Source organism: Lygodium microphyllum, chromosome 2, assembly GCF_053477565.2.
Source record: "Lygodium microphyllum isolate KBCC chromosome 2, Lygodium_microphyllum_v1.1.10, whole genome shotgun sequence".
Taxonomy (NCBI): domain Eukaryota; kingdom Viridiplantae; phylum Streptophyta; class Polypodiopsida; order Schizaeales; family Lygodiaceae; genus Lygodium; species Lygodium microphyllum.
In genome coordinates, this window is record NC_141136.1 from 67,938,406 (window position 1) to 67,961,476 (window position 23,071).

Sequence of the window (23,071 nt, forward strand, 5' to 3'; positions counted from 1 at the left end):
AGCTACCTCATGCCTGGAGGAGGGAGGCTTCATTGTATATACATAATTGATATGCAACTTCAATAACTTGTCAAATATGTGCACGAGGCAATGCAAAGTACACAAATCTAGACCGCCAAAGCTTCGTTACTAAGTCCGTTTTGGACTATTGCCCGATCCTATCAAAGTGAATCGTTTTGGCAATGTTCTTTGAGAGAAAGATAGAAATCATTCGAAAGTTTGGAGAAGAACAAGGCATTAACTTCAAGAATCCGACCAAGGATATCGGCAACCATATTAGTTGGAATGGCTACGGAGATAGGGTTGATCACAAAGGTATTTTAGTGAATGGTGATTAGTCCAAATAATGAACTAGGCATTGTACAAATAATGATGCCAAAGTTCAAGTGCATGGATGACCACTGACAATTCCTTCTCTTGAGTGGTATAATGCATTTGGTTATCCTCGAGCTTATGACTCTCAAATGCGATGGGCTGGTCTAATAAAGAACAATACACATAGCATATCACTCACATTCAAACGAACCTCAAAAGGTTTATTTAGATCAATAATTTGTAATATGAGTGTAATAGTGACGAGCCATTTCAATGTTTTACAACATATTGCACTCACTAGTTCAAGCAAATGGTGGACTAATGTGTTTTTCGTGCTTCAAATACCCTTATGCAAATGTGTTAAAGGTTCAACAATATGAACATTGTCCTGAATGCTTCACTCTATACCCTCACTTAGGCGATGATACCATGTGAGAGTGCACAACGGAAGAAGGAACACACACAGACACACACACACACACACACACACACACACAGAGCAGAAGATGAAGGAAGAAATACTGCACTGATTGAAGAAGAATGCTGAAGACAATGATGAGAACTAATCAATTCTTGCACATAGACCTAAGCGTCAGTGAGGGCACGAGATCAGACTGAGATGATGATGGCAGCACCAAAGTTGGAGTGTGTTGGAGACGGAGAGTGCAAAAACCTACAAAAGGCAAGTGATTGGCCAAGTGAAGGAGTGCAGCTATATATAGTCACCTCCACCAAAACTAGCTGATTGCATACAAGACTATGCCCTCAATTTGGCCAACTGCACTCGATGATGGTATGATTGCAGTAAATGCAGTCCGACTACATATAAAAATTGGGAAAATAATGAGAAGATATCATAGGCAGTTGTAGGGCAGAAAGGTAGCGGCAAGGGGTGTCAACTGACAGACCAAGGGAATGCACAAGAAATGTGCCTAAAACAAAAGAAATGCACTCTAGAATGCTAGAGCTCCCATGTTTCCATCGGACTTTGACAGGAGCTTACAACCAAGAGATGACAGATTGATATGACTAACATAGGTAGGCTAATAGAATCGTGATCCATCATTGCAGCTAGCCTATTTTTTTGATCCATTGTGTATGTCTTCAATCGTAGAAATGAAATTGGATCTTGGAAATTACTTGTGACTAGGGTCTTGGATTTACATTTGTCTCAACCTCTCGTCATGTTCATGACTCATTGTTGAAAATTGAAGTAAAGACATTTGTGGTTTGTAAACTGCATTAGTATTGGATGGATAATGCCTTGTGACACTCTATCTCATGGGTAGCCACTTTCATGTCAAAACAAGCAATATTTATTAGCCCAGTCCTTAATTTTCTATGTATTTGTTAATGACCGTACGAAACACGGGATTTTATCCGAGATTTTTGGTGTATGTTCAGTACCGTACTAAGTCCATGGGCTGGACAAATCCTACCTGACTATCTGGGTAGCTGGGATAAAGTGATCTCAGTTTAGGTGCCAATGATGAAGGAAGCCCTGGATTTTGTACAGTAGGAGAATTCTGCGCAGCAGAGGCTGGGTATAGGGCAGCAGGTAGGTACATTTTGTGGGGCAGGATGCCATGTTGTGATGTGGAGCAGTAGTATGAGCAGTGGGGGCAGCAATCAAGGCAACAAAGACTGCATTTTGATCGAAATAGCAGTGTGACAGGTACTAGCAGTGGTGGATAATGATGTGTCTGCTGTAGGGTTTGATAGCAGTAGCTGGAGCAATCATGGAAGCTGATGAAGCAGTAATGGCAGCTGGTTGTTGGTGGATCGTAGGAGCTGGCGTGAAGAGGCTGCTCACTGACATGGGCAGGATGATGGCGCACCTTATACACGAAATTGGGGATGATGATTGGCTACCCTTGGCCCTCTTTTTAAGAGTTTGGGCAGGTATGGCCCTCCATTTACGTTTAATGTTATTTGGCCCCTTTTTGAATGGCTTTCAAATGAATAAAATTTATCTTTAATTTGTAATAAATTGACAGTAGTTATGGTGCAATTTAGCCTTTCTTAATATGGTCCTTCTATGCTAGATACAGACATTGACATGATTTATCATGGACAATGTTGCATAGAAACTCTTTTGATTTAGGTTTGGAATGTGTGCAACGGTAAATGTTTCATACTTCTAGAGGCATGTTGAAATAGATGATGATCCAAGGAAGACAAAGAACTTGACGTTTGAGAGGCAAAGACCTTGAGCCTCTGTAGTGTTTACAAATGATGAGGATTTCCTTTATTGATGTAGTATGGTGGATTTTTTATAGTACAGATAACATATTGCAAGTTGTGCTACACGCATTTGCAAATTTCTACTCATTTAAGGCAAAAACTCGAGCCCTTGAAGTGCTTAAGAGTCACATGCATGTAAATTTCAGCTCATTAGCATGTACGCGTAAACTTCCATTTGTTATCTCCACTTTGTAAGAAACTTGTTTGTCCTATTTTTAGGATTCTAGGCCATATTGTGCACTCATTGTGTGATCATTACTCTTGGACTCTTGGCCCGTTGGCTGACACATCCGTACACGGGGGTGGTGTGGGCTGGTGGTATGAGACGCCAACCCTTGGGATGTGGTCATGACCCGGAGTGCTGCTAGCTTCTAGGCTTGGGGGGAGCCGGTTTGGCTCTATGGTTGGGAGGTGAGTCTGATGTCCAGTCCCTTTTATTTGTGGATATGGCTTGTGTCGTGTCTTGTGTGCAGGTTGGATTCTAGGGAGACATTTCAATATCTCTCCCAAGTATTTGGTTTTTAATCCCATGGATTAATTATCCTTGTTGAAAGTCATGGGTGGTGACATTATATTGCAGTTGTCCTCAACTGCTCTGTACATCGTGAAAAGTTATAGCAATGAAGAATCTGCAATCTTCATTGACCTTTTTCAAAACAAATAAGTCAGTCTCTGAAGATTTCAGTTGTCATAAATTGATCAGAGTCTCCAGTGCTACCTAAGTAAACCTATATGCAATTGTTTGAAGCTCTGGTTACCTCCTGCGATTGAGAATAACCCTCATAAAACTTTAATCATCTGTTCACATACACTTTTTTTATAGCATGTGCCAAATAAAGGGTATTCACTCTGAAAGATTTTTATACACTTTTTTAATAGCATGTGATCTGTTCAGTCTATGAAAGATTTTCTCAAATTTAACCACGCAGCAGCATAGGGGATTCAATAGGTCCTAATCTGGCTTTTTATAAGTTTCCTCAAGATTTCATTTTGTTTGGGTTTAGAAATAAAACTAAATTTTTCTTGTCTACTTTTGTGGACCTTTAAAGTTGTTTCATCTGGTGATTCCCCCAGGTATTGTCTTCAAAAGAATGTTATACAATAAAACAAGAAACAGCAGAGATGAGGATTTTCACTGAAAATGTTCTCTCTTGTCAAGATGAATGCACTTTCACCTCTGTATAAAAGATTTAATAATGACATTTCCTTTGACGGACCTGCACTGCCACCCATTAAATGTTATGCCATGTTTCAACTCTCGTTGAGATTGATGACATGCAAAAACTTATTGGCTGGGTGCAGCTTTATGATTATCAACATAACATGGGCTTACTACTTATGGAGCGGAAGGATTGGAACTCAGTGACTGAAAAGTTGAAGGCTGCAGCAGAAGATACAGAAAGAACCTTAAGGAAGGAGCGTGCAGCAAAATTTACAGCCCTTCTAGAGGCACAACAACGTGAAGAGAATCTGAAGAAAGCTCTGGCAATTGAGAAGCAATGTGTTGAAGATGTAAATTGCAGTCTTGCACTTGTGTTCCTTGCTGTATTTCTGATGCAAAGTGTGATCTTTCTATTCATGAGATTCTTGCAAACAACTAAACTGTTGTCAGTGACATTTTTTCTGGTTCAAGTGAAATTCCATGAGTTTAACTCCTCTATGCATTTGCAGCTGGAAAAGGCTTTAAAGGATATGCGAGCAGACTCTGCTGATATGAAGGTCTCTGCAGAAGACAAGCTCTCTCAAGCAAGAGAAATGATTGCCGAAACTGAACAAAAGATTCTTGCAGCAGAGTCAAAGTTGCGTGCAGCAGATGCCTTGGAGGCAGATGCCACTCGCAAACATGGTGTTGCAGTGAGAAAATTGCAGGAAGCTGAGGCTCGTGAAGATGCTCTAAGAAGGGAGCGGGTTGCTTTCAAGACAGAGTGAGTAGCTTTTACTTTCAATTTTATCAGGGCAACCATTTTAAGATGTGAGCTCCAAGTTTGAATTCTATGCCTGCAAATAAAATTTGGTCTGCTCTTTTTAGGTGTAAGAGTCCTTCGTTTCTGTATTTCTGATGGAGACTCCAAAGAAAATATACCCCTTTTTCTTGTTATGTTCCAGAACTCTCTCTCTCTCTCTCTCTCTCTCTCTCTCTCTCTCTCTCGGGTGATCGAAGAGCTTAAGCATGATATCACCAACTACAAGAACCAGCTTGGCCTCCTTAAAAGGAGGAAGTGGAGATCACGGAAACCATGCCCGAAATGGTACAAGCTGAAATAAATGAGCTGAAAACTGATATGACAAAGGAGATCAATACATGGGCAGCCGTAGCAAAGCAAGCACAAGCTGAGGCAGTGGAGAACTCAAGATTGAAGTGGTAAAGAAAGCCCCAATGAAGAAGGAAGAGTTTGTGAATGCAACACTTGAAGAGGTAAAAGAAGGAAAAGTTAGACCCCTACACATCCGGGTGGTTGGATGGAAAGAAGGAGGCCTCTCTCTAGAAGATGCCAAAAGCCCATGTGGAAAATTGGGAGTTGAGGACTCATCCATTGTTGAGAATACATGGCGAGTAGGTAAGGACCCACCGGCTCCTTATTCTCAAATTTGCTGATTTGGAGTCATGATAAGTCTTTCTCTCCAAAATGAAAGCTCTCAAAGGAGAGAGAATCTACCTAGAGGATGACCTCACATGAGCTTAGGTAGCCCACCGACGGAATGCATACTAGGGATTACAGAGGCTTGCAAGGCAGGCAAATCGGTAGTATATAGAGAGGGACATATGATCATCAGAGATAGGCACAAATGATGGGGCATGGACTGTGAGACACATCTGATGTTTGTAGTGTGGAACTGTAATAGATCCATGAGAATTGATGCTCAGTTATTCTAGGAGATCTTCACTAATAGGGACATCATCTTGTATACAAAGACACATTAGATTTTGAGCACACATCTACTAGTGGTGAGAGGCTATAGATGGGAGTTGGGTTGTTGCCCTCAAGCTCAAACATGAGGGGAAGACCAGAGGGTATGTGGGGTGGCTAAGGGAGCTCTCCATATCATATGCACAAGAGGGAGGGGTGTCACCATATTCACCACTATATGAGGATATTGTGCACTAGTCTAGCATAGGAGATGTCGTGCTCTTTGGAGAGTTCAATGCTTGTATTGCATAGAGAAAGGTCTCTTTCTTTGAGAGTGAGGACCACATTGCAGAGAGGGATATCATTGGAGGAGATGGGGCTTAGTCGAACATCACAGGACAGAGGCGAGTGCATAGATTATGGAGACCATCTCCTAGCTTTGGGAGAAGCACATGGATTAGCCATTCTTAATGGCTTTCTAGATGGTTAGGATTAGACACTCTCATATGCTTCCCACAAAAGCACACATCCTATCATAGTACCCCGAAACAGATTGGCCGTTTCGGACCGAAACGGCCATGGAAGACCGGCATTTCAGTATCTTGCGATCTGTTTCGGGGCAGTCCTTCTCGTCCTCGTCCTCGTTCTTCTTCTTCTTCTTCTTCTTCTTCTTCTTCTTCTTCTTCTCCTTCTCCTTCTCCTTCTCCTTCTCCTTCTCCTTCTGCTTCTGCTTCTGCTTCTCCTTCTCCTCCTTCTGCTTCTTTCTGCTTCTTTCCTCCTCCTCCTCCTCCTCCTTCTCCTCCTCCTTCTGCTGCTGCTGCTGCTGCTCCTCCTCCTCCTCCTCCTCCTCCTCCTCCTCCTCCTCCTCCTCCTCCTCCTCCTCCTCCTCCTCCTCCTCCTCCTCCTCCTCCTTCTTCTTTCCCATTACCTAAAGGCTAATCATGTCGTCGGATCCATATTGGAGGGCACGTCACTCCAATCAAGGGATATGAGGGCTCCGGCGGATCAAAGAAGTGGCAGTGCAACTATTGTGGATTGGAGAAATCGGGGAGTGTAACGCGTGTGAAAGACCACTTGGCATGCGTTTCCAACAAAGACATCGGGCCTTGTTGTCTAGACTACAGTTGTTAGTTGTTCATTGATGTTGATATTTATTACTTAGTAGTTACTAGAGTCTAGAGAATAGCACACAGTGCTTAGTGCTCACTGGACTTGGGAGTTTTGATAGATTATTTACACGACGTAGTTACATGTATCATTGTATCTTGATTTCACTTATTATGCATCTTGATTCTTGTTCCATTGTTCTTGATGTTAGTCTCCATTGTTCTTGATGTCAGTCTTCATTGCTCTTTAGTGTTAGCAGTCATGTTTGTCATGCCTTGTCATCTCCTGCCTGTGAGCCTGAGTCTGAGTCAGACGAGGACATTAGGAGCTCTGACTTGTCTATCACTTGTTTTGACGGAGGAGGTAGCTCATTCTAGAGCACTCAGATGTGCATTTCCCGGGGCAGTTTCTGCATTCATCAGCTTGCCTCACCTGCCGGACATTGTCCACCCTTTCCGGGATTTTTCTGAGCATTCCTGGCATTTTAACCAGCATTAAATGCTGGTCAGATCAGCATTAAATGCTGGTCAGATCAGCATTAAATGCTGGTCGGACATATTTATGGCCTCAAATAACAGGTCGGCCAGTTTGTGGGTTTTTTGGCTATTTATAGCCATTTTCCACTTGCCAGTCAGTTGAATTATCATCTTCCCTCCTTCTTTGGCAGGTGCACACTCCGACTCCGTCATCTTCCTCCGTCTTCGGTGCTGCCGTCATCATCAGCCTGATCTGGTGCCCTCACTGACGCTTCGGGCTGCGTGCAAGGACTGATCAGTCCATTTCAGTGTATTCAGCATTCATTTCAGTCAGTGCAGATTTTCTTCCTTCATTCTCTGTTTTCTCTCTCCTCTCCTCCGTGTTCGTGTTCTTCTTCCGTTGCGCACTCTCACATTTAGATCATAGATGATTCATGAGTCATAAATTATAATTCATTTTGTTGCCTTAAATTTTGAAAATTGAGTCTTAATTGTATTAAGTTGTCTTAAGTTTCAACCATCGAGTCTTGAGTCTTCAATCTTCACTCGTGAGTCGTGACATGTATAATGAATCATGATTTCAATCATATGACATCGAGACTCAAAATTTTGTATGAAATTTGGGTACGTGTTGTTGTAGGCATTGATATATTTACATACCCACATAATACTGTATTTATTCTAGTGTACAATCCGAAACGCTATTTTTCCGCTTTCAAAAATTGGCCGAAACTTCGAAACTCCGGTTTTTTCCATTTCGGAAACTCCCCCGTGCTATGCATCCTACAGGAGCCGCCCTTTCTATAGTATCTATATAGAGGCTCGAAGCAAGCAAGGTGAACTAGCTATTAGGACCACTATCTGTGGTCGCGAACTATATATACCTACAATGTATGATCATCTATGACATGTTATCCCCGTGTGAGAGGCCCTCAGTGGTTTCCTAGATCCCAGTTTACTAGATCGACGTGTGTGTACTTAGATCATACATGTTTGAGTTTACCGAAGATGGACCCACACATACACGTGGAGGAGTCCATATCACAACTTGCCAAAGCATTTCACACCTCAATTGTCTTATACTTTTTCCATACCCATCCCTATCTTACCCATTCGAGCAAGAATATCCCATAGAACAATGGGTATGATGAGGAGTGCAAGGAAACCTATCTTTGCTTCCAACAATGGGAAGCATGAGGAACCTTCATATGTGGCCTGGCATGCACGATCTTTCGTGGCCTAGTGTGGTGGAAGAAGAGGGCATACCTATCTAGATTAGAGCATGAGTTTTACTAGCTGTTCTTGGGGTAGGACATTAATGAAGCATGGAAGGCATTCCAGCCTTCAGGAGCCTCAAGTCCATACACCCATTACATCTCTAGTGCCCTTGGCTATTAGAGGATAGACCCATATCATCCATCTTCTTCAATGCAGCTATGATTTGCGATGTCATTGACAGATTCTAGAATGGCCAAGCTAAGGACCATGATGGACTAGAATCAGAGCACCTCTCATATGCCAAAGATGTGCCAGCACCCCTTCTAGCCCACTTGTTCAACATGGCTCTATGGGATATTGAGTGCTGGTATGCTTGGATGATAGATACATGGTTGTAGGTACATGGTTACACATGGGTCACCTCCCATGTGACATTAATGTGACATTAAAAGGGATATTTAATGTCACATTAAGGTCATAAGTGGAGAATGTGACATTAAAAGGGATATTTAATGTTACATTAAGGTAAATTTAGGGGAACATGCACGAGAATGACCGTCCGGGCTCTTGGGCGCCCGAACGGGGTTAAGGGGAGCCTAGAGGATAAGGGAGTCCAGAAATAGTAGGATTCCAGCAAGTTGACGGCTGGCAAAAGGGATAAGCTTGAGGGCCAGCACTTATCTAGGCGTGGCTGGGAGGTGAAGAACACTCGTGCTTCCATCAGTCTCAAGAAATCTGTTCCCGTAATCTAACATTGGTATCAGAGCCTATGTTTCTGATCATTAATCGAATAGAAATCCGACAGGATGTCAGTCGTTAGTTAGTTCGTCAGTATTTGTAACATTGCGTGAGCATCAGAAAACGGGCCGTCACTTCTGCCCTGCCCCGTCGTGTCAGAAAACGGGCCGTTACTTCTTCCGTCCGTCGCGTGAGGATCAACGGGCCGTAAAGGAAAAGTAAAAGGGAGTAGCCACGTCACATTACATACTTTAATGTGACCCATTTCGTTGCGGGCAGGAAATGTTACGCCACATCAAGGCGACCCGTCTAGTTACGGACAGAAAAGAATTTAAAAAAAAAAAACGTGGAGCCGCCAGCGTCCGTGAGGACCAGGAGTGGAGTCGCCAGCATTCGCGAGGACCAACCAGATCAGCGCGAAGACCAACCAGACCGAGTGTGCAGCCGCCAGCATCCGCGAGGATCGGAAGTGGAGCCGTCAGTATCAGATTGCTGTTGACAGATAGGACTGCTCCTGAGGTGGATAAGACTACGATTGCTGTGAGACAGGCAGAAAACTTCATACACAACGGAAGCTACAGTCTTCATACATAACTGAAGTCACACCCTGCCACTAAAAATCAGGGAAGTATTTTATCTTGTATGCAAATTTTTTATTTTTGCTTTCCAATTCCAGTGTATTAATGGCGGAAAAAGGGAAAGAAAGGGTAATGGAAAGTCCTAGTTCCGGGGATCAACCTATGGCAGATCCCCATGAACCAGACATACAAGAAGAACAATGGGAAGAATTTTTTGCCACGAGAGAGCAATTTGATGATCTTTCTGCTCGTGTGCAAACTCAGGGGGTTCAAATGGAGTTTTTAACTCAAACACTTACTGAAATAAAATCTCAACTAACTTTATTGTTGGAAAGAGATAAGAATAAGATAGAAATCTCGGATGTCCCATCTTCATCGAAAGATTTAGATGTGACTATGCGAGATTCTAAGGAACCCCAAACCTACCATAAATTGAGGGATAATCCGGTTTTAAAGGATATGAAACCACCTTAATTTTACGGGGAGGAAAAAGATAGGAATAAAGATACAATCTTTAATTTCCTCCAAAAATGGGAAGATTTACATAAATTAAAAAACACTCCACCACATCTCCAAGCATTGGAGGCCAGTTTAACTTTGGGGCCCAAAGCATATAAGTGGTGGCGAACTTTAAAGGAGGCGAATAAAATACCTGAAACTTGGGCTCAATTTGAATCCGTATTTTTAAAAGAATTTCTTCCTGAAAATGAAATGGAAAGAAATTGGAAAGATTGGGATTATGTCAGACAAAAGGGACGACCCCTACTGACATATCTGGAGAAATATCGTGAGATAATCCTCAAACTGGAAGGAATTGATGAATTCCAAAAAACAAGAGGATTCATTAGGGGACTGGATAAAGCCTGTAAAAAGGAAGTAAAACGGAGTTTACCTAAGACGCTTGAAGAGGCAATTAAATTTGCATTAATTTATGAAGATAGTACGCGTCCAGGTACACTCACCAATCTCACTGATATGGAGCCCAAGTCTAAGGAATTAGAAACCTCAAAATTTGTGGGCAAATTTAAAAGAAAAATGCCATTTTTCAAAGGTAAAAAACAACCTTTTGAAAAGAAACCATATATGAGGCCAAAGCTAAGTCCTGATGACTTTGATAAGGCCAAAAAACAAAAATTGTGTTTTAATTGCCTATCCCCTAACCATGCTGCTTGGAATTGCCCTTAAAAGAAAAAGGGGGAAGACAAAGAAAAGGACAAGGGCAAGGGAAAAGAAAAACAAATCCATGTAGTGCAGACCTTAGAATTAACGGGCCATGAAAAGTATAAATCTTTAGAGGTCTTGCACATGGATGTACAACATAAGTGTTGTATGTCAACTTCTTTGTGGCAGCCTACCTTTGGGCCACATGATTTACTTAGAGTACATGGATTGATAGCTGGAAAACGGGTTAGAGTCATGATTGATGACTCTGCCACACATAATTTTATAAATTATGCACTTGTCAAAAAATTGAAACTTCCCCAACAAAACAGTGAGCATCAATACGTTGTGCGTATGATGCAAGGCCAAGACAATAAAATATGGGATACAATGGTATCCAATTTGGAAATCGAGATTCAAGGATATAAAGATAAGCTTGATTTCCAAATAATGAACATGGAAATAGCTGACATTGCTCTAGGGAGGGAGTGGCTATGGGGATTGGAACCATCCTTAAAACGTAGCTATCACCATAATACACTGGAATTTGAAAGGGATGGTAAGATTTTTGTCATTCAAGGTGAACATGAAGTATCTGATAATCCTTTGCTGTGTTCTACTGAAGTTCAGAAGCTGATAAAGAAGGAAGTTTGTGAGGTATATATGCTATGGTCTCTTCCTGTATAGAGTACTTTTACTTTCTGTAATATAAAGCAACAATTTTCCTATGTTTGCGAATTGAATGTTAATAATGAATTGAATCGTTTGTTAGATGATTTTAAAGATGTGTTTCCTTCTGATTTACCTAGTGGCCTTCCACCAGATAGGGGTGAAATAAATCACCCAATTGATATAAATAAGGATACACACCCAATTTCAAAACCACCATATAGGTTAAGTGAAACACAGCATCAAGAAGTTGAAAGACAAATTAAGGATTACCTGGATAAAGGGTTTATTCAACCCAGTAATTCACCTTGGGCTTCACCAATTTTATTGGTAAAGAAAAAAGATGGTTCTATGCGACTTTGTGTTGACTATAGAGCACTTAATAAAATAACGGTGAAGAATAAATTTCCTATGCCCAGAATGGAAGATCTTTTTGATCAATTGCAAGGGGTAAAATTCTTCACAAAGATAGACTTAAGATCAGGTTATCACCAAATAAAAATTAAGGCACAAGATATTTCCAAAACGGCATTTCGTACTAGATACGGGCATTATGATTTTTTAGTGATGCCTTTTGGTCTCACTAATGCACCAGCTACTTTTATGAAGCTGATGAATAGTGTTTTACGGCCCTATCTAGGACATTTTGTAGTAGTCTTTTTGGATGATATCTTGATCTTTAGTAAATCAAGAGAAGAACATTTGGAACACTTATTATTAGTATTCCAACTGTTAAGAACACATTCCCTTTATGCGAAGAAAACTAAATGTGAATTCTTTGCACAAGAGGTCAAATATTTAGGGCATATAATCTCGAAAAAGGGAATCAACATGGATCCAGAAAAAGTAAGGGCAATTATTGAATGGCCACCTCCACGGAACCTGGAAGAGCTGCAGATCTTCCTAGGTTTATCTGGATTTTATCGTAGATTCATTCGAGATTATGCCAAAATAGCTGTTCCAATGACAGACCAACTTAAAGGGAAAGGGAAAAGTTTTAATTGGGGAACAGACCAAAATGAAAGTTTTCAAAAACTTAAGGTAGCTATTGCTACAGCTCCAGTATTATTAATAGTGGATCCCAATAAACCATTTGTGGTTGAAGCTGATGCCAGTGACAAGGCAATAGGCGCGGTCTTATTACAAGAAGGTCGACCAATTGCTTTTGAAAGCAAGAAATTAGATCGTGCAAAACAGAATTATTCTGTTTATGAGAGGGAGCTGTATGCAATAGTACATGCAATGAAGAAATGGAGGCATTATTTGTATGGTGCCAAACTTTTGATTTTATCGGATCATGAAAGCATTAAGTGGCTTAATGATCAACCAGATTTACATGGGCGTAAAGCCAGATGGGCCGAACTCCTCCAAGAGTTCGACTATGAAATAAGATATAGAAAAGGAAAGTATAATATAGTAGCTGATGCACTCAGCAGAATGCCCATCATTAATGAATTGAGTTTTACTCAGTTCACTTCCAGCTTGCTTGAATCTTTAAAAGGGAAATGCCAGGTTGATCCGGCATATTCCAACATATGGGAAGCAATAAAAAATGGGGATCCAAATGAAAGTGCTTCTACTGAGGAAGGAATATCTGAGGATGTTCAACTAGGAAATGGAGCATCAGGGGTTGCTCAAACTGGATTCAAGTGGAAGAATTTTACCATTGATAATGGTTATTTACTCTACAAGGGTAGGGTATGTGTCCCGAAAGATATAGAAATAAGGCGCCAGATACTCTTTGAGTGTCATGATATCCCTAGTGCGGGACATCCAGGAGTTAATAAGACTTATAGTCTTATTAAAAGGCAGTTCTATTGGCCTGGAATGAATAAGGACGTCCTTGACTATGTGGTCAAATGTAATAAATGCCAGGTTAATAAAGCTGAAAAATTAAAAATGGGAGGACTTCTCCATCCATTAGAAATTCCTTCGGGAAAATGGGAGAGTATCTCCATGGATTTTATTGTTGCTCTACCTAGAACACAGAGGGGGCACGACTCTGTGTGGGTAATTGTGGATAGGTTAACCAAAATGGCTAGGTTTATTCCAACTTCAACTGATGTTAAAACACCAGAATTGGCTAGGTTGTTCGTAGAGAACATATACCGATTGTATGGCCTTCCGGCAAATATAGTTTCTGATCGGGATAGAAAATTTGATAGCCATTTTTGGTGTGCGGTATTTAGAAAATTGGATACTAAACTTAGCACGAGTACGGCGGATCATCCGCAAACAGATGGGCAAACTGAAAGGGTTAACCAAATTCTTGAAGATATGCTTAGGGCATATGTAAGCAAAAGGCAAACTAATTGGGAAGAGTATTTACCGATAGCAGAGTTTGCATATAACAGTGCCAAACACTCTTCCACTGGATATAGTCCATTTATGTTGATGTATGGGTTTCAGCCCAGAGCTCCTTTTGCAGTAGGACTGCATAAGGAAAAGGTTTAGGCAGCTAAAGACTTTTTGGAGGATATGAATAATATGTTAAAATTTGCTCAAGAAAATATTAAAAAGGCTCAAAGTCGAGCTAGAGCATATGCAGATCCTCTCCGAAGAGACATCTCCTTTGAAAAAGGAGAATTGGTCTATCTTAAGGTGCCTGAACAAACTAAAACTATGAAAAAGGGACATTGTCCAAAGCTTTCACCAAGGTATTGTGGTCCTTTCATAATACTTAAAAGGGTGGGAGAATTGGCTTACAAGCTCCAACTACCTGCTGGTAGTAAAATACATCCAATTTTTCATGTAAACAAATTAAGGAAGAAGCTGGGTGATTTGGATAATCTAATCTTAAATGATGATATTGAGGAGTTATTCTATGACCAATCTAATCCACATGAACCAGAAAAAATATTAAATGTTCGTAATAGACGAACGAGGAATACTATCTATCAAGAATGTTTGGTTAAGTGGAAAGATTGTTCAGAGGAAAGCTCAACATGGGAGCGGGTAAGTACTTTAAAGAAAAGGTTTCCCGATTTACAGTTAGACCTTCCAAATATCGTTTTCGAGGACGAAACCGATTCTTAAGGGGAAGGAAATGTGACATTAAAAGGGATATTTAATGTCACATTAAGGTCATAAGTGGAGAATGTGACATTAAAAGGGATATTTAATGTTACATTAAGGTAAATTTAGGGGAACATGCACGAGAATGACCGTCCGGGCTCTTGGGCGCCCGAACGGGGTTAAGGGGAGCCTAGAGGATAAGGGAGTCCAGAAATAGTAGGACTCCAGCAGGTTGACGGCTGGCAAAAGGGATAAGCTTGAGGGCCAGCACTTATCTAGGCGTGGCTGGGAGGTGAAGAACACTCGTGCTTCCATCAGTCTCAAGAAATCTGTTCCCGTAATCTAACATCCCACCCCTACAATACTGCTTGGATTTTCCTTACTTGGAGCGCAGTCAGGGGGAGCTGAATTGGATCATTAGGATGGGCATTGTTTAGCTACACATAGCAAGGACATGGGGGATACCTGTTGAGGATCTAGGGATGAAGATGACCTTCTATTGGAAACATCTTCTACACATATCCCGTGATTGCTTTGTCATCCGTTCAAGAAACATGGTCACACTTGTCTCATGGACTATGATGCACCATTGGCTAGCTCGGTACATCCCCACACTAGTTGTGCATAGAGACAAGTAGATATGGAGCTGATTCCCTCCCCCCTTGAGGATAGGATGTGCGAACTCTAGCAGCTTGAGCTTAGATATAGAGGAGCACTATATATGTAGATGTCCAATGTACTATGAGATTGGAGGATCTCTCCTTGTCTCTTTAGAGAGGGATTTGGACCACTATCTAGGGTGGTGGATGTCTCGGATTAGAGATGCTTAGAGCTCTTCCTATGGGAGCTATGTCTACATAGAGATGACCTCTTACGTTCTCAGCCTTCAAGAGCAGGGGCTTGGAGAGAGACATCAGCATTGATCCACAAAGTTCTATAGAGCCTTGACCATCCCCACTACCATAGAGCACCTATCCGACGGACCGGTGTCCCACTATGGGGAGTCACCTTGGATAGAGTCATCGAGACATGTAGAGCTCCCTGCCCACACCCAGCTGGTCCATGCTTGCGTAGGAGGTATCACTTGTAGTACAGAGGATATTAGATCATCACCGAGGAGCCCTACCTTGTTACTTCAACTTTTCTATGTTAGATAGGTGCATGAGGGATGTCTTGAAACGAAAGTACTCCTAGAGAAGTTCCACATTGTATCTAGCCTAGACACCATCTTGTATTCATCAACTATGTACTGCTTATTTTTCTATATAGTTAGTCGTAGAATTAGATGACAGCTCTTTTTGGGACTTGGAAAAAGTTCCTTGACTTTCATATGTAACATTTTGGTCTCATTGGCCGACTTGGCCTTTTGTAGATGTTAACATAGCTTTCTTTCTTTCTTTCTTTCTCTTTGTGTTTTAGAGTTCAGAAACCTTTCTTTCTGTGAACACATCATTTATTTATTTCTTTCTGCATATTAGACTTAGAAACCTTTCTTTCTATTAACACAGCATGTGTTTGACTCTTCTTTGTTCTTATTTATACTTGCTTTTGTCCCTCGTTGGCATTATCTTTGCACTTTACTATTCCATGATTAGAGCCTGAAGTCATGGACATCTGTTCTTCCTTTATGCACACACACACATGTTTTTTTGAATTATCACAAGCTTGTTTGGACTTAATAAAAAAAAGTGTACCATTTGAAGCTTGAGTTCCATATATTTTTGGAGATTAAATGAGCACTGTCTCAATATTTCTTTATTGACATATTGCATTGTAGAGAGGATTTATCTTTAGAGTAGTCATTTGTTCTCCAGCCTCGGTACTCTTGCTTCGGTTAAGTGTTCTGAACTTGTCTATGGCAAGCCGGTCTGCTTTAAGTGTCTATGCTATTTTGGCACTTGTCTTACATGTACTTTCTTATTGACTATAAAATGGTTCTATTGAGCGCTCATTCCTCTGATGACTGGGCTACTTTGTCTCTTTGCTTCCTGATTTTGAATATCTGAACAACTCTGTTTTTCAGACAGGAGGCTCATCAAATTGAACTTAATCAACAGAGGGAAAAACTACTTGAATTGGAGGGAAAGCTACACGAAGGTCAAGAAAGGTTGCTCGAAAGTCAGAAGCTTCTCAATCAAAGAGAACAGTCTGTTGCTAAAAGGGATGAAACTTTGAAGAAGAATGAATTGGAGATCCAAGAAGTCAAGAAACAACTTGCAAATGAACTTACATCATTACGACAATCAGAACTGGATCTGAATGCTAGGATTTCTGCATTGACAGTAAGAGAAGAGGTAACTTTTCAAATTGGTTCATGTATAAACTTCTTTTAAGAAAGAAGGTGAATGAAATAAAACTCTATTTTGCCACACAGAGTGCTATCAAACAGGAGGTTGAAATGGGCAAGAAGGAGCAAGAGTTGTTAATGCTTCAAGAGCGGATTGCCAGTAGAGAGCGTGTAAGTGAGTTAAATCTGTTACAGATATGAAACGTGCTTTCATGGAATGCATTTTTTCTGTTTTGTTTATACAAAAATGTTACTGAATTTATTCTGTAAGCCATTTAGCCAGCCAAGTTTGTGATGAGGTCTTGTCATTCTTCAGAGATGAATGATGCTTTTTTATCATTTATTGCATTGGTTCTAGGTGATTGAGCAGAGGGAACAATACCTGAAAGATGCTGAGACAAATCTTGATAAAGAGCAGGAGCGAATCAAAGCTTCTGAAAAAGTATTGAAGCTTAAGGAGGAAACTTTACCTGAGCAACAAAAGGAGTTGGTATGTAGTAAATGCTTAATCAAGATCCTCTTTCAGGAGAGTGGAAGAGAAGTCATATTAGCTTATTAGATGAAGTGTTGAAGTTAAGGTGTTTGCTTGTGAGTGGGGTTTTCCTCCTCTTCCTAATATTGCTTTTGTTGATGCAGATTGAATTGCAGCGAGTATTGGACGGTCAAAAAGCAGAGCTGGAGTCGAAAATGTCAGATTATGAGGCATCCCTAGCAATACTGGAAAGTAAACAGAAAGCCCTATCATCAGAAAGAGAAAAGATGGATGAGAATAAGATGGCTATCCAAAACTTAGAAGCAGAGCTTATTTCTAAGGAGGAGAAGCTTGCAGAAAGAGAACAGAAATTAGAAAAAAGAATTGAGAAGCAGAAGGAGAAGGAGAAGGATACGGACATGAAATTGAAGGCAATGAAAGAGAGAGAACGCTTTTGGAAAGCAGAAGAGAAACAGCTTGGGATAGAGAAAAAGAAACTTGAAGAGGAGAAAGAGAAGGCCAGTCTTTTACTTGTTGAGATCAACCAGAAAAGAGAAGCTGTTGAGACACAGAGGCAAGAGATTGCAGAGGAGCAAGAAAGGCTTAAAATCACTGAAACAGAAAGGGAGGAGTGGCTCAAATTACAAAAGCGACTGAAAGAGGAGATAGATGACTTTCGAGCTCAAATTAAGTCGGTAGAAATGGATGCTGAGGAGTTGAAGAAAGAAAAGGAAAGGTTTGAGAAAGAATGGGACATTCTTGATGATAAAAGAGAGGAGGTGAGAAAGGAGCTAGAAAAAGCTGATCAGGAGGCACAACGAGTTTCAAAGTGGTTGCGTGAAGAGGAAGCCAGGTTGAAAGAAGAGAAGAAATTACTACGGCAGCAAATGGAAAGAGATGCTGAAGCATTGCGCCTCGAGAAGGAGGCTTTTACCAGCAGAGTGGAGCATGAGAGGGCTGAATGGTTTGCTGCAGTTGAGAAGGAAAGAGAGGATCTTGTCAGGAGTCTAGATCTGAAAAGGCGGGATCTGGAAAGAAACTTGGAGAAACAAAGAGAGGAGATTGAAAATCAGCTAAAGGAAAAGGAGTGGAGAATGAGAAAAGAAGTAGAAAGGGAAAAAGAAAAACTAATAAAACTGAAGGAATCAGCTGAGAAGAATATGGAATATGTGAATCAAGAAAAATTGCAATTAGAGAATGAAAGAATAGAAGTTAACAGACTACGTGAAGAGTCTGGGAGAGAATGGGTAGAAATCAGAAGAGATATCGAAGAGTTGAAGGTTCAAAGAGAGAAACTGAAAGAGCAGAGGGAGTCATTGATAAGGGAAAGGGAGGAGACACTTCGTGAGGCTGATAAAGTGAAAATTTTGAAGAAAGAGCTAGAAGCTGGAGATGGCAGACTTAAGCCTGAGGAACAAGAACCCCAGTTTGTTGGAACTACAGAATTCAGGCCAACTGATCGGCAGGCTTTGCTATCTCCTACCAAAACATCCTTGGGAAACTCAGAAAGTACACCACGCCGCCTTTCATGGTTGCAAAGATGTGTTACAGGCATCTTTCTCTCTCCTGAAAGGAAGTCAGAAACTTTTGTTTTCAAGGGTTCACCTTCACCTATGGCAGAATTGACAGAAATGAAGCAGCCGGAAAAGCTGCCTCTGCAGCTTGGAGGAGATTACAGAGATGTAGTTGGTCAGGCTAGTGGCAGCTTGACTCCTGAGACTGATAATATTGCCACAGAGAAGTATCAGAAGGAACAGAAGTTAAAGGCCAAGGGAGTTACAAAAACACAGTCTTTATTTTCTGTGATTAGGAATGCAAGTGATCCTTTTGAGCCACACATTAGGGAGGCAGTGTTGGGGACTGAAGAAGGTAAGCATGGGGATTCGGCAGTTATTTCAGCTAGTGAGCAGAAGGATACACGATCTAGCACATATGCCAGGAAAAAACGTCAGCGGCATGATTCTGAAGCAGGGACTGACGGAGAGGCTGAGGATATGGCAGAGTCTACAATCATAGGGACTGGAAAAAGGAAGAGACAACAGAGAGACGGCAGCAGTAACTCTCAAGATGCTGCTGCTAAAGAAACTCCGGGCATCAGGCGCTATAATTTCAGGCATTCCACCATGTGAGTTAACATTCGACATTTTTTGCTGAAAACTCCAGCATATGCCTTCAATATGTATGTGTGAGTCAGATTTTGCTTTAGGAACTGAGTTTCATGCTCTACAGCATTTAGATAGGTTTACATTCCCAAAGATGGCTACCTTGTTTCCAAGGTTCAAATGAAAACTCGACTTTGTTTGGTCACAGTTGTGACTCGTCCCTACATGCACCTAGTATGCTTCTCTTCAACAGAACTAGAAAATTTGAAGTAAAACATTTTGTCAGTATTGTGTGCACAAAGGAGCTTATGGTGTAAAGAAATGGTAGGGTTTGCAGTGGATGTAACAGAGTGTACGACAAACATGAGCAGTGCATGAAGTCAGAAACTCAGAGACTAAATGAACGATGACTGGAATCAAATGATAATAGGATGCCCTTAGGCCTCCGCGTCTCTAGAACTAGAGTGAGGAGAGCCAAGGAGTTGGTGACATTGGAGTGGCTCACAATGATTGCATGGTCTCTTCAGTGATGCTGCCCTGACTTTTGTACCTCTTTGTGCTCTTTTAATCATGCGACTTTACTTGCATAGTTATTTGATAATATAATCACTCATTATGAAAGAGTATGTACATAGTGAGTGTTGGAACTCAGCTTGACCTCACTCTTACTGATAGGAACACAAAGTACAAGACCGTGAGGGCCAAGGTAGAATATATAGAGGTAGAAAAAAGAATTAGCTGACTGCTGTGCCACATGGCATCCTGCCTGTTGGAGTGCAGCTGGCTGCTCGACTGCCTGTACCTACCTGTGATCTGCTCGACTTCCCATGGTGCTTGCTTGCTGCTTGCTGCTTGCTGCCTGTCCACTCTAATACCCCCTCTCAGATCCTAGATGGGGATCATAAGACTCGGGGATTGGAGTGCTGATGTAAAATGGCATGAGGAAGACCTTTGGTGAAGAGATTGGCCAAGTTATCCTTATCTTATAGTATTCCATAATGACTGTGGCGTTTGATATCTTCTTTCAAATATAATGACTCCAAATCTCAACATGCTTGGTCCATGCATGGAACACTGGGCTCTAAGCAACCTATGCAACTTTGATTGTCTCATAGGATAAGAATGGCATGGCTTGGAGGATAGTCAAGCTCTTTTGACAATCTTCGAAGCTATACAACCACATATGTGATAGTAGATGTTGCTTGTGTTTGCCTTAGTACCACATAAGAAGTAATAGCTAGTAGATGATTGCAGATGATCAACATCTCTGGCCGAGTTGGAGTCGGTTCATCATGCAACACTAGGGTGGTGTCACTTGAACCTATTGGATAGATTAGGTCATAGTTGGTTGTGCTCTTGTGGAATCTCAAAATCCTCATAGCAGCCTGCAAAAAAGTTTTATGGGGTTCAATCATAAACCCTTCAAGAAGATTGACTGAACAACAAAGATCAAGAGGTGTTAAGCAACCAAATTAACAATCCAACGAGCCTTTGGTAACTAGAAGCATCAATAGCCTTTGAATCTTTGTAAGCTGCAATCTTCCGATTCAAATCCATTGGGGTAGAAATGGGATGAAAGGTTGTTGTCTTAAAGATGGCCAAGAGCTTCTGGACACAATATTGTTGAGAGAGAAAGATTCCCTTCTCACTTTGCCATATCCATGGCCAAGAAAGAAATGAAGTGGTTCCATGTTGGTCATCTTAAACTCTTGATTGGAGGCATCCTTGGTTCTTTGCACCATTTTGCATATGATCACCTATTAGTATTAGTCATCCATGTTAAGTGTGAACATAGTTTTTTGGTCACCTAAGATGTGGACACACAAATTGGGATTAGAGTCTTGTCTTCGATACCACAACTTTTCTCAAAGAAAGGTATCAATCTTCTCGTTCCAAGCATGAGAAGCCTATTAAAGGCCATAGAGAGCCTTCTTAAGCTTGTACACTTGTCCTTTGGCATTTGACCAAGTAAACCTAGGAGGGTGCTCAACATAAATTTTCAAGAATCATCTAAATAGTCTCCATTTTTGCGGTAGGGACAAAGGTGCCATTAAAATCTATGGTGGGTTTTTGAGCAAATCTTTTAGCCACCAATGTGGGCTTGTGTTTCTCCAAAGTGCGGACACTAAGATATTTGGTCTTACCTACTTTATTCAAGTAACTTAACATTAGTTGAGGCACCGATTGCCATGTACTAGTTTGCTCAATGGCTTCAAGTTTTTACTTCATGGCTCTTCGCCAATGGTCATATTGTAAGGATTCTCTAAGAGATGTGAATCCCTATCTATTGTAACACGGATCATTAACCCGTAGGTGGTGTGAAGAAACTCCCCTATATGAGCCTTTGTATGAGTTTGATTACGACGAGATTGTCATGACCCTTCTTGCCATCTCCACTTCTCTTGCATCTTTGACGGCTTGACAAGCCCATTGATGAGGAGGCCAATACTTCCCTCGTGGCTCCATCTTCATCACTGTCTTTGGATCAGCCACCAATTGCAAAGGTGATAGCAATGGATCCTCCTTCTCGAGAGCCTTAAACTAGCTATGGTGATCACATGCTGCATGGATCTCCAAGAATGGCATGCTTCTCATTCCCCTTTGAGGTTGGAATCTCAACAAAATGCACGTCTTATGCTAGTGTAGATGTCATGAGGACATGTATTTTTGAAACCTCACTTAACATGTGGATTAATTTTTAATCACATGGTTAAGTAAATGTTGCACATGTGGGGTGTAACTGAGGTTAGAGTAAATTTACGAGCCTGGGATCTGAGGAAATCACGGGATGTAAAAGGAAAAAGTTGCTATAAGTTATGCTGCACAGGTACTTGGTGGTATCTGGTGCTAGTTGTTAGCCCAAGTCATTCATTTGGCCATAAATGTTAGTTGGTGATACTAGAGAAGTGGCGTTTAATGGTACCTAATGCCAATCTGATGGTCAAAGATGGTGCAGAGACACTCGGAAATGGAAGTTGCCTAACCAATTTAATTGTTGGGCAGTCAAATTATTTTTCAGGGCATCGAAATAATTATTAGATTAATTTTCAATATTTAAAGATTGAAAATTAATATTTAATTATGACTAATGCTGGAAAAACTATTTGGGAAGGTTGCCATTTGTCAAAAATGCCCATGCAAGATTGAAAAACGTCTTTAGAGGTTGGAGAGAGGCATTTTGAGTGTATTCAGCCTGCAAGAGAGAGGGAGGAGATGCTGATGGTCTGATGTGCAGCCATTGGAGGCTCTTCCGAGGTAGCCAGGGACTGGAGAAGACCAATCAACAGCAGGTGACAGCATCTACAGGCTGTTGAGACAGGGCAGTAGCAGTAAATGACTGATTTTCTTCAGTTCTTTGTATCTACAAGCTGTTGAGATAAGGCAATAGCAGTAAATGACAGATTTCCTTCAGTTCTTTGCAAAGAAACTCTGAATTTTCTCTCTCTACAGCTTTCTTTCTCATCTCTCAGCCATTTCATAGCCTTGCTCCGAAGATCTCAGCATTTGGATCCTTGGAGGCTAAGAAATTGCAAATTTCTCTGCTGTAAACCCTAATTTACAGCAGAAATTAGGGTTTAGCAGCAGCCTCGGGAAGCATGCCAGAAATTGGAAACTCCAAGACTTGGATTTTTCAGGGCTGAAGGTGAATTTCAGCTAAATTTAAGTGGAGGCTTAGCCATCCATTGAATTTGGGGTATTTCCATCGTCTATGAAGTGGGTGAAGACCAATTAAGTGCCCAAATCAAGGGGCAAATTTGATTGAAGACTTGTTGGGCACTTTGGATAGCAAGGGGAGTTTGGATTGCGAAGGGGATCGGGAGAATCCCATTGTAAATCAAC

General features: G+C 41.2%; 1 protein-coding gene across 5 annotated transcripts in view; it reads left to right on the forward strand.

Annotated features, from left to right (window-relative positions):
• LOC148039849 (uncharacterized) overlaps window positions 1-23,071 on the forward strand; it is a 53,100-nt gene that overhangs the window by 15,833 nt on the left and 14,196 nt on the right. For all 5 annotated transcript variants that reach the window (XR_015693372.1, XR_015693374.1, XR_015693373.1 and 2 more), the window contains exons 2-7: window positions 3,862-4,071; window positions 4,231-4,484; window positions 16,394-16,664; window positions 16,745-16,828; window positions 17,016-17,147; window positions 17,294-19,254. Coding sequence is in view for 2 of the 5 variants with exons in the window: in XM_087694576.1 (XP_087550702.1) it covers window positions 3,862-4,071; window positions 4,231-4,484; window positions 16,394-16,664; window positions 16,745-16,828; window positions 17,016-17,147; window positions 17,294-19,254 (2,912 nt within the window). In the remaining 3 variants the exon portion in view is untranslated. The remainder of the gene's footprint in view (window positions 1-3,861; window positions 4,072-4,230; window positions 4,485-16,393; window positions 16,665-16,744; window positions 16,829-17,015; window positions 17,148-17,293; window positions 19,255-23,071) is intronic.